The sequence below is a fragment of the Crocuta crocuta genome, unplaced genomic scaffold, assembly GCF_008692635.1.
Source record: "Crocuta crocuta isolate KB4526 unplaced genomic scaffold, BGI_CrCroc_1.0 scaffold159, whole genome shotgun sequence".
Lineage (NCBI taxonomy): Eukaryota > Metazoa > Chordata > Mammalia > Carnivora > Hyaenidae > Crocuta > Crocuta crocuta.
Window position 1 is genome coordinate 3,404,443 of NW_027533263.1, and position 12,354 is coordinate 3,416,796.

Genomic DNA, 12,354 nt, shown 5'->3' on the forward strand with positions numbered 1-12,354 from the left:
TAAAAAATAAATTAAAAAAAAAATTCATAAAAAAAAAAAAAAAAAAAATTGTATTTGAGTGTAGGGACATTTGATACATGGGTTTGGGATCTAGTAAGCCTCAACTAGTTTTCTTAATCTGAAGAACAGACTAGATCCATAAAAAAGTACCCTAAAGCAAGTCCTAGATTTGTTAAGCCACTTTTCTACTCATCCAGGCAAGGCAAAAGAACAGGCTGGATAGAGAAGACTTTAACTCTTTCTCTGTTTTATTCCTGGGTTACTCACCAACCTTTACACTGAAGTCTTATGTTAAACATGATACTACTGAACACAGGTATCCTTGCCTATGAATACCACTAGGTCACATCTGAAGAGTTGCTGGAGACGATTTTTCACTTTTTACTTTATTGTTTGAATGTATATAATGAGTATATTTTTACAGATGAAACATACACAAAGATCCTTAATGATTAGTTCATAACCTGACCACATTCCCCTTGGCCCAACTCAAAATAATCTGAGCAGAAAGGAATATCAACATATAAAACACAGTATAACCAAGAAAGCATATCCCTAATAAAATATTGCTCATATTCCAAAGGGTACATCTAAAAGACATAAATGATACATACTATGGAGCTGGTACTAAATATAATCCTCAAGTATTGTTAAGACACAAATCAATTTTTAAGTTCTCTATATACCACTTAAACAAGCTTCATTTTAAATTAAGTCAAAGTTTACTTTTTAGATTGGTATAATATACATATTCTTTGCAAGTAATAAAACTCAAATTTATCTCCAAACTACTATCATTCACGCTTCTTTTATGCTGCACAGTGCCCAGAACAAGCTAGTACATTAAGGGGTGCAATGAGTTACTGACTGATAGAAATTAATCTAATGAATTAAATCAATGGGGGGAAAATCAATAATGTTGAATAACAGGTATAAATTTTAAACTTCTCTGTGATTCTTTAAATCATGTTTTACAAGATTTTACCTTGGTACTGATTATTCTTCAATAGATTATTTTACCCTGTGGTAGAGAGCATTGTAAGCATAAGTTAAATGGAAGGCTGGCTTTATTTTGCCCACAGATTTTCTTCTTTCTTGCTGCTACACTGTAATAATATTGCCTTCTTCTTGACAAAAATATTCAGTAAAGAATTTACCTACACCAAACTCAGCTTTTGCTGAACTCATTTTTAACATAAATCCATTCCTTACCTTTACCCCAACACATTAAAAAAAATTTTTATCTTTTAAAAATCCATTCACATATATTATCACTTTTGATTCTCTGAACCATCATATGAGGAGTACACCATGCACTATTAGCTCCATTTTACTAATGAGAAATTGATGTTCACAGAGGCTGAATAACTCATTTAAGGTCCTAATGGTAGTGACTGACAAAGACAACACTTGGAACCAAGTTTTCTGATTCCAAGCCCAGTGGCTCTTTTCACTACAGTACACTTACTTACTTTTCGACAAAATAGAATACTGGAGGACTACAGTGCTGATAGGTAGCTTTTTCATAAGTTTTTCTTTTATAATAAATATACATTAAACAACTATTATTAGCTTAATAACTACAACAGCTTTACAAAATGTCATCAAATATAAATCACATATCAAGTTTTTAAATCATGTGAAACAAATGGTATTAATTCAAGGGATTCAAACAACCTAAGAATAAAATGAAGAAACTCTTTTAATTATCTGGTAACATATTCCTTCTATAGCCTTATTTTACAACTTAGCTTGGAGGGATCCTTGACAAATTTTAAATGTAGGGAAAAAAAGATAATTAAAACTATGTTTGAAAAATATAACTTCCTCCTTTTTTAAATACTAAAACACCAGGGGAAAAAGTTGCATCTACTTACCTCAGTAATTGGTTGCCCCTGATGTGTCAAATCCAGCTCTTGAGGGCGTGTTACTTTATCAATATCCAATGAGTCCATGCTAGACGTTGCGGAGGTGATGCTAGAACGAGAGGAGTTACTAATAGAGCGCACGTCCGCATCGCTCACTGTGCCTGCTGATGCTGTTCTTCTGTGCTGATTAGTTACTAAGGGCTTAGTGTCTTCTGGAACAGATTGCTGAGCAGCCTCATCCATGCTCAAGGAAGCCTGCTCTAACTGTGCAGTGATGTCATCCAGGGAGTAGTTGGCATGTGATGCTTTAGTTATTCTGTTAGATGAAGAAGACAATCCTTTCAAAGTGCCATGTTTTGTTGTATGTCGGCTAGCAGGTAATTTCTGAGTAGCTTTTGTTTCTGTGATTTGACGCTTACTATTTCCTGCACCAATACTGCTGAGCTCCTGCTCTATTGAGCAAAGATCGGCCATCAGGGCATCCAGATCCACAGTTTCTCCCTGATTCAGAGCTTCTGCAATGAACAATATACATGATGTTTCCAGAACACACTGAATGACAATTTATACATTCTATTATAAATCTGTTAACGAACGCAGGGGAAGCAGCAAAGAAATTTCTCCTATTGGGCCTAAAGCCTATCAAATTCATATTTCTAAGAGTTTTTGTTTTAAATTCACAGAGAAATTTTTAGAAGCAAACAGTCCATCTTTTAAGATTTGTAGTAATCAGCAGAGAATAAAATTATGAGTTGAAAAGATAAAAATAATGCAAAAATCATATACCGTCCCATGGTTTTAACTACATCCCCCATCCAACCTTTTACCATGGGCGATATGTTTTTAATATAATCAGTGCCTTGGTTAAGCTGTTAATACCTGAAGAGTTGAGAGGATAGAGGGAAAAAATACAAGGCTTAAAAAAATCACAGATTATGGTATCAATTCCAAGTATTATAAAGTTGATTAGGCAGAATACATTAAGGCCAGAGGAACTGATTTAAAAATTATTACCGGTAATTTCACTGGACTATATTTCAATGAAAATACAACAACGCAATTAAGTTTGTCATGGAGTTCCAACTTGAATATGTACTTACTTGGTCAATTATTAATAACTGAAAACTATTTTAGTTATGTTCCAGTTTCATTTGTTCTGTGATCATTTGAATTGTAATAAAATGCACAAATCAAGAAATAGAAGAACTCACTGAAGTTATGCATGTAGTTTTTATATTGAGTTATTCAGAACTGTAACTGCATTGCTTCCACATTATATAATTTAGTATACTATTTTATATTTTATTTCCAATTACATCTTACCATTCAAGTTGTATATGGAGAAGCGATAAGAAAAATTGGCCATATTTGTTTCCTGACGAAGAGGAGATCTTTTTACTGGTTCCATGGGCTTGTCAGAATCTAAGCTCTTTAAAAAACAAAGTTTAATAAGTTGTATTATTTTCAGGCTTCAATTATAAAAAAGATAAATAAAGTTTGTTTTTTGTTTAGGTGAACTTTCATGTAACAGTTTAAAAAACCAAAATCCTTCTAGTCCTAAGGAAAAGTATAATTGTTTTTTCATATTATTTTGGCTATAGTTTTTTCTTTCAATTTTTAGATATATGCTTACTTTAAGGCATTTAAGATCATCCTAGTTCATCCTAGTTTGAGCATCTTTCCAAATATATCAAGTGATAAACTCATTTTACAAAAATTCACTATAAGCTGAGTATAGTGAATATGGCATGGAAAGGTAAGAAACAGAAAGGAACAATGCAGGGAATTCTGTCATCTCTTTCCTCAAAGGGATTTGGTTTTGGTCCAGCACAGTCTCATTCTTGGCATGAAGTACCCTGAAGATAAGGCACAATTCTGGACTCAAAGTAAGTGAAATCCAAGATGGTTTTTTTTCTTTGTATTTATTGAAAAAAATGTTTTTAATTTTAATTCTAGTTAATGTACACTGTTTATTAGTTTCAGGTGTACAATATAGTGATTCCACAATTCTATACATTACACATTGCTCATGATGCCAATCCCTCACCCCACCTCCCCTTTGGTAACCATCAATTTGTTCTCTATAGTTTAGAGTATGTATTTTGGTTTGTCTCTTTTTCTTTGGCTTTCTTTAGTGAAAACGCCTGGAAAAGACCAGGCATCTGCCCCCAGTCCACTGCTGGGCCTGGTCAGATTGGTGTGTGATTATTTGCCCCTCTTCCCACGGAAGGAGTTACTCTGGAGTGGTGCCAATCCCTATTGGATTTGCTTTCACCCTACTAGGCTTGTGGTACCACTTTGGCTGGGCTCTGGCCAAAAGCATATTACAGGGGGCAGGACCACAGGAGAACACAGGGCAGGGTAGGTGGTGTTAGTGAGATTTGGGCCGGTTTGCTGTGGCAGGGGCCTGGTTTAAATGGAACAGGTAAGCCAGGTTGGAGGGGAGCAGGTCCACAGAAACGTGTGGGGTGGAATGTGTGTTGTTAACAAGGTTTGCATAGGTTTGCTATGGGAAGACACCTGGAGCTGAGGCATGGCTGGAGGGGGCATGTCTGCAGAATGCAGGGTCAGGGCACACTGTTAGGCAGTGAGAGTTGGCTCTGAACTGGTTCCTGCAGGTATCTGTGGGCTTATGCTAGGAAGGTGGGTTGGGGAATGGTGCCAGGCAGCTCCTTTGTTCCTGGAGAAGTCCCCAATGATCCCTGCCCCTCCAGCACATACTCTGAGGTTAATAACGAAATCCTTCTCTCCCTTACCCCAGGTGTTTTTCAAACTGCTGCTTCTATGCTATATCTTAATGGGGCTGTTTGTTGTGCTGCCTCTTTAAGGGCAGTTTCCTCTAGCCCTTCTGGGTCTGCCAGAGCCAAACCCACGGATTTTTAACGTTCCACGTGCTAAGTCCCACTGTTAAGTGTTAAGAAGGGAAATTTAGCCCACTGGTTTTCAAAACCAAATGTTATGGGGATATGTCTTCCCTGTACAAGGTCCCTTGTGTGAGCATCTGCTTCTCTTCCCTCTCCACACCCAGGATGCCCCTCCCTTGTGTCTCTGCCTTTCCTACTCTCTTGGATGTGGCTTCTTCTCTACATTTAGCTATGGAGACTTTGTTCTGCCAGTCTTTAGGTCATTTTCTGGGTCATTTACACTGATGTGGGTGTTATCTAGTGGTATCCATCAGACCAAGTAAGCTTAGGATCTTCCTACTCCACCATCTTCCCCAGAAGTTCTAAGACCTAAGATCCCAACAGAGAGTGGCTACAACTTCAAACAATGATGGACTATATCCTTTTTCTTCTCAAGCCTCTATCAAGATGAGGGCAAAATGTAATCAGATGTGATACTGCCTTTAAGTCTAGAATTATTACACTGTACTTTTTAAAAAAAATTTTTTTAATGTTTGACTTATTTCTGAGAGAGAGAAAGAGGCAGCGTAAGCAAAGGAGAGTCCGAGAGAGAGGGAAATACAGAATCCGAAGCAGGCTCCAGGCTCTGAGCTAGCTGTCAGCACAGAACCTGACGCGGGGCTCAAACCCACAAACTGTGAGATCATGACCTGAGCTGAAGTCAGATGCTTAACTGACTGAGCCACCCAGGCACCCCAAGAATTACACTGTACTTAAGAACAGGGTCTTGTAAGTTATCTCAACTCATTAAATGACACTTTTCCTCTCTAACCTTTTTACAATAAAGAAATTCGGGGGAGGGGCGCCTGGGTGGCTTAGTCGGTTAAGCGTCCGACTTTCGCTTAGGTCATGATCTCGCGGTTCGTGGGTTCGAGCCCCGCGTCAGGCTCTGTGCTGNAAAGGTCAGTAGTTATTTGGTGTCTAAATAAATCTGCAAATATTAGGAACAGTTTTTTAAAACTTTAATTTCTATTTATAATTATCAAATCAATTTCAAATAAAAAAGAATACTGGATAGTGTTTTTGTAGAATCATGGAATTACATCAGAATGGTGCCTTTTTTATTTGTTTGTCTCGAGATAAAAGGAATCCATTCAGATAATGTCCAACCAGTTTTTAAAGCAATCATATGAAGGGGATCTATAACCATTCACTGTCTTATTTCAAAGTTTCACAAAACTGTCAGGAAATTCTCCTTCAACCTCAAACCCAGTTCTTTTGCAATTTAAGTCCTAATGCTTCTCTCAATAAAATGAAAAGTAATAGGTAGATATCTTCTATAAAAGAAAACTTAAAGATAATTGAGGACATATTAAGAGTCAATCTATTTACCAGTTCAAATAAACAGATACTTGTTATAATTATCTGTTGTGCCCACAGTGCTGGGGGGAACAAGAGAAATAGTCAGAAATACTCCTTGACACCAAGAAATTGGTAAACAAGTAGTATGATTCTTAACCTTATTGGGGGTGTTTGGGCAGGTGGCAGAGGAGTATCATGAGAATTCTGCAAAAGCTATGACCCTCTAGGAAAAGGGAAATACACAAAAAATTTTACAAATGATTTTAGAAGATTCACCAACCACTTAGAAGTTAAACACAATTTAATATAAAGTTGAAAATCCCAGTAACACAGTATGTGTGATACAGGTGCACAGATGACACTTTGTAGTAAATTAAAATAATGAAACAAAAACCTCAAGTTTTAGCCACTAATAAAGTATATAACATTTTTTGAAAACTTCTAAAGTGTTGAAACTTGTTAGCAGTGAGCCACATCATGCAATGGTTTTAATCTGTTTTGTCTCTAAAGACAGATTTATGTAATTAAAAAAAAAAAAACCACAGTCACAGCATTAGGTTAGGAGCCAACTTTTTTGGTGAGTGGTTCTTTACATTATATGGCAAGAAATTTAAAACACTGGGAAGAAAACAAGTACCAAATCAGTAGAAATGCCATCTGCAGTAAAACAGCATGGAGTTACTATTCCACCTTTTAAAAAAAATGTTTTATTACTTATTTTTGAGAGAGAGCAGGGTGAGGGGCAGAGAGGTGGGGGGGGAGGATCCCAAGCAGGCTTCGTGCTGTCAGCACAAAGCCCGATGTGAGACTCTCAAACTCGTGAACTGTGAGATCATGATCTAAGCTGAAATCAAGAGTTGGATGCTTAAATGAGCCACCCAGGCACCCTACTATTCCACCTTTTTTAAATCCAAGATCCAATAAAACAAAAAAAGCTTTGCCACTGTTTTAAAATGCAGCCAGGAATGAAGTTTTGTCAGTATTCTAGAATTATGTAATAGAAAATACTTGCATATGAGGGCATTACTTATGTTGTAAAACATATTCTTATTTACTAAGTTATGGAATAAAACTTTAGATTTAGGGGCGCCTGGGTGGCTCAGTCAGTTAAGTGTGTGACTTCGGCTCAGGTCATGATCTCGTGGTTCGTGGGTTCGAGCCCCATAAGTCAGGGTCTGTGCTGACAGCTAGCTCAGAGCCTGGAGCCTGCTTCAGATTCTGTGTCTTTTTCTCTGACCCTCCCCTGCACACGCTGTCTGTCTCTCTCTCTCTCAGAAATAAATAAAACATTTAAAAAAATTTTTTTTAAACAAAACTATAGACTTTTAAATTTTAGGTTTTAAAACTTTTTTAGCTAGCTATTTCAATTTACAAAAGAGATTTTAAGTAATCCCTCTAGATGAGCAGAACTTCTGCAGCAAGTATTTTTTTGTTTTTAGATTCCTTAAAATAACAGAAGATAATGCTTTGTGTTCTAGAGTTACCATTCATTTACTTTTTAATGTTTTATACATTTTCCCTTTATACCAGTACTTAAAAATGGAACCTATATCCATATCCTTACGTCCACCTAGTAAACTTGCAGCACACAGTGATGACTTAAAATCCTTGAACAATTTTTCAAGCACTATTTCTAACCTGAGTGAGTTTGTCTAGCTCCCCTAGCCAGGCTCCAAACATTTTGTCCAGGTCCTGATCTTCCTTATCACTGTCTTCTTCAGCACCATGGTCAATTTCTTCATCTGATAGCTGCTCCATCTGAAATACAAACATTTGGTAGAGTGATGAGTAATAGGTTGAACTTGAAAAATTATGCAGTATATGTTCTGATATATATGGCCACTTTCTGGAGTTAAATCTTTAGATTTCGAGAGCACATTACACAAAGAAACTAGACATTATTAATGGAGACAGGACTGACAAGTGAGTAGGAATGAGCATTTAAGTATCAAATATTTAGGAAATTGTGGGGGAAAAAATGTATCATATTATGACCAGAATCACAAGCTAACAATAATTCTAAAATTGCAGAGCCTTCCCATTAATCAGAGGCTATTATAGTAGTACAATCTGCTCTACTAACTGATCCTATAACACTCCAAACATCACAGAGAAACAATTTCAGAAAAGTTCAATCCAGCAAGTTATTATCCCACTTATTCTGCAAAAATCTGTTTAGATACAAATAAGTATGTAGCTTGCAAAACTTTAGTCAAAAAAGCACTTCAGAGAAAAGACAAAACAAAAATTTTTATCTAGTTTAGTTTACTGAATTAGTTCCCCCTCCCCTATTGTTCTTTCTAGCTTATCTTCTCATTAATTATTACAAAATTGAAGGACCAGATTGAAAAAAAAAAAAAACTTTAGAAAACTAGAATTGAAAACTTTAAACTATGCAAAATTTCCTATATGTGGTGACTTTTTAAGTGTAATTTCATGAAAGAAGAAATATTTTCCTTCTTCCCATTAATCATATGATATCTGACACGGAACTTGACATTGTTTTGTGGAGGGAGAAAAAGGTACACAAAACAAAGATCAATTATTGGCCAGACTCTTAAAGTTCTTAAAGTAATATTAATCTATTACAAAATATTTCCATATAAAGAGTCTGAGGAATCTTTTAAAATTCCAGTACAGATAACATAGAGTATTCTATTAGTTTCAGGCGTATAACAGAGTGATTCAACAATTCACAGTTACCCAGTGCTTCTCACAAGTGCACTCCTTAATCCCCATCACCCATTTCATCCATCCCCCACCTACCTCCCCACTCTGGTAACTATCATTTTGTTCTCTACAGTTAAGAGTCTGTTTCTTGGCTTGGCTCTGTCTTTCAGAAATCTTTAGTAAAGATTATCATTGCTTAAACCAACATATTCCAAATTAATTTGATCCCAAGTCCTTTACCTTCAACTTAGAGTAATACCGACTGACTTTTCCAGAGACACAACGAATATCATCATTTTACATTCCACATTCTTGACTCACATTTCTGAAACACTAATTTTGCTCCAGAGGATCTAGACAATATTTGGAATACTGCCTGTCAGTGGTTTAAACAATTCCTCAGAGATTAAAGATATCATAATCTCAAATAAGAATTTGTACACATATTATACTTCCAAAGCAACAATAAACAAAATTGTGATCCTTAAAATGTGGTTGTGTGCTATGTGAGGAATTTAATTGTCTAATGAGGTATCATGAAGCTAAATTTTAAACCTTATTTCACTAGATACGTTTTTGCAGAAAGAGTCAAATAATGTTGCAAAATCAAACTGAACTTAGTTCTAAGGATGTGGAAAATCAGATCATATCCCATTTAATCGCTTAAGGAAAATAATTATCTTAAGCTTAATACTAGAAAAGATCACAGCTTATCAATATCTCTCATGTAAACTGATAATTCTCATTTCTTAATTTCACTACCCTAAACATGTATAAATCAGAGCATTCTTTTCTTTTTTAAGTTTATTTATTTTGAGAGAGAGCAAGAGAAAGAGAGAGAATATGAATCAATCCCAAGGAGGCTCCACAGTTAGCACAGACTGATGCAGGGCTTGAACTCATGAACCATGAGATCAAGACCTGAGCAGAGATGAAGAGTTGGATGCTTAAATGACTGAGCCACCCAGGTGCCCCCAGAACATTCTGTCTTGACAAATGGAAAATACATCCACTAATTCCCAAATTCATACATTTAATCTTAAAGAGATTTGGTTTTTATAACTCACTTGTGTTAACAGTAGTTCAAGGATTTTTATTCATTAATGGACTATTTACAAATCTATCCCAATGGAAGCCTGATATCATACTTAATCATTAAGTATACCCAAAAAAAACATAAAATGTTAGTACAAAGACAAACCTGACCAGGTAACTTAATTACTCAAATAACAGTTGCTAACTTGAGAACATCTAGAAGTAGTAATACCCAGTCTTCATAATGAAGGCCAAAAAGAAACAAAACTGGGAATTTAAAAGTCAACTTCCACTTCCTCCCTAATCTTTAAAACTAAATACTCTGGAATAACCCAGAAGTTAAAATATTCTAGCAGGAATTCTGCTTTGAGATAATGATTATGCCTGCACATCCCTTCTGAGCACACACTGTAATTGCCCATAAGGAAGACGCTATACTGGAAGTAAATAGGAATATAATTTTGCATATAATTTTGCAAAGCCTATGCGAAATAGTTCAAAATGAATGTAAGTATTTTAAATTATCACAGAACTAAATAGAACTATAGCCTCCAAATCAAAGACTGGTGTCTTAATTTTTAGTTTTTCCCTATTATTGAAACTCAGTAATTATTTGGATTTATTAAATCTCTTTAAATATATTCACTAATAGTTTTATCTGGATTACTACAGATTACAGTAGAGGAAAATATGGCTAGGAAGCAATACGGAGACTTTGAAGCAACTATATGACTTTTACTATTTATGTAACCTTTGCCAATTTTTTCCATTCTTGAATTTCTGTCACCACATGGGTTATTTTATAAAAATTAACTTAAGACAGTTATTCAGAGACTTTTCCAATAAAAATTTAGGTCTTACAATATTTCTTAACAGATCCACACCCTAAAATAGCATTCTCCATTCTCTAGAAGCTGAAGTTGATCCTTATTCTCTGACATCCAGAAATGGCATGACTTCTGATTACTACACACACCAAACAGCCTCCCAAAAGTTCTCTTGGCTCTATACTGTAATCTGGTACAGAAATTCATCCTTTATTACATATCGATACCTGTCTCCAATTAGAGCACAATTCTAAATCTGAATTTTCCTAACATAATGCCCCTACTGGAAATAACATCAGAAAATGCAAATAAAATAATACAACAGTCAACTGTCCCTCCAAAGGGCAAAAAAATGAAGGAAAAGAAAATAGAACTTATGAATCTTGTTTTTAAAATAACTTGGATTTATTAATTTTTTTAAGGTTTTATTTATTTCTGAGAGAGAGACAGCATGAGCAGGGGAGGGTCAGAGAAAGAGGAGACACAGAATCGAAACAGGATCCAGGCTCTGAGCTAGCTGTCAGCACACAGCCCGACATGGGGCTCAAACCCACGAACCGTGAGATCATGACCTGAGCCGAAGTCGGACGCTTAACCAACTGAGCCACCCAGGTGCTCCTAAAATAATTTGGATTTAAAAGAATAGCTTTTAATGTGATCCTTTTTCTTCATGATGTGGAAATAGGCCCAAAGAAATTATAATGCATACTAGAATACTATCAAATTATTCTATGACTATTAGATTAGGTACGTTGAGGAAGGGGAGAATATATTAAAGTTTCACTTTAATTCCCTGCTCCATTACATCTGAGGGAAACTATATTCTGGAAAAAATAAATGTACCATAACACAAATGAAAAGGTTTATTCCCCAAAGGGCAGACTTACTGAATATAAAGTCTGTAGTCACTGGCAGATCAAGAAAACCCTGAGTAATCCCGGCCTTCAGGGACCTCTGTGACCTTTCTTCCCATTCTACCTTCCAACCACACTGTCCTGCCTGCTGTTCCTTGGAGCAGGAAAGGGTGGGGAGGGTGTAGATTCTGTTTTGAAGATAGATTGAGAGATGTCTAGTAAACACCCAACTGGAAAAAAATGAGGAACGGTTGGGACTCAGGTAATGAGAAGGTTTAGTTGCCTGATTATTTCAAAACCGTATGTTTATTAGAGAATAATCAGAGATTGCAGGTAATAATGATTGAACTAATATTTTAAGCTAACTTGCATTTCTTTTTTCCTATAGCAAAAACAGAAATAATGGGGGAATGATCCACCATTGCTTACATACAGGCTGGTTTCATTTCACAGACAACAGTCAATAATTGTGTTTTAATTATTACAGGTTACAACTTATATACAGCAAACTCCACTACACACAACAAAATAGTGTTCCTTAGTATGAAACTATTATTTCTACTAAATTTTCTATGAAGTTAATTATTCAAACATATTTTCCCTATTAAACTTCCTCTTGGGAGCTATTTTGCTTTACTATTCAACTTCCTCACTGTGAGACAGAATGGTGATCTTTATCAAGAAGGCTGGGCTTAGAGTAGGGTTTAAGAATTTGAATAAATATATTCCAGGTAGGGCAAATTTTAAAGAGCAAAGGAGAAAGCCTGTGTTTATAAAACTGTCATGAGATTGACGCAAATAAAACAAGAGTTTGAAAAAGTGAGTTTTAAGAGGACTACGGTCATATATATGACCTTGAAAGACAAGTCCATTTTTCCCCCAGAGGGCAACCAAA

At 35.7% G+C, this 12,354-nt stretch overlaps 1 protein-coding gene across 3 annotated transcripts in view; it reads right to left on the bottom strand.

Moving 5' to 3' along the window:
• The window catches only part of LOC144217841 (ras-associated and pleckstrin homology domains-containing protein 1), a 99,145-nt gene that overhangs the window by 54,256 nt on the left and 32,535 nt on the right, over positions 1-12,354 (bottom strand). For all 3 annotated transcript variants that reach the window (XM_077747562.1, XM_077747561.1, XM_077747563.1), the window contains exons 2-4: positions 7,712-7,831; positions 3,192-3,297; positions 1,878-2,383 (exon numbers count right to left, since the gene is read on the bottom strand). In XM_077747562.1, the coding sequence (XP_077603688.1) occupies positions 1,878-2,383; positions 3,192-3,297; positions 7,712-7,831 (732 nt within the window). The remainder of the gene's footprint in view (positions 1-1,877; positions 2,384-3,191; positions 3,298-7,711; positions 7,832-12,354) is intronic.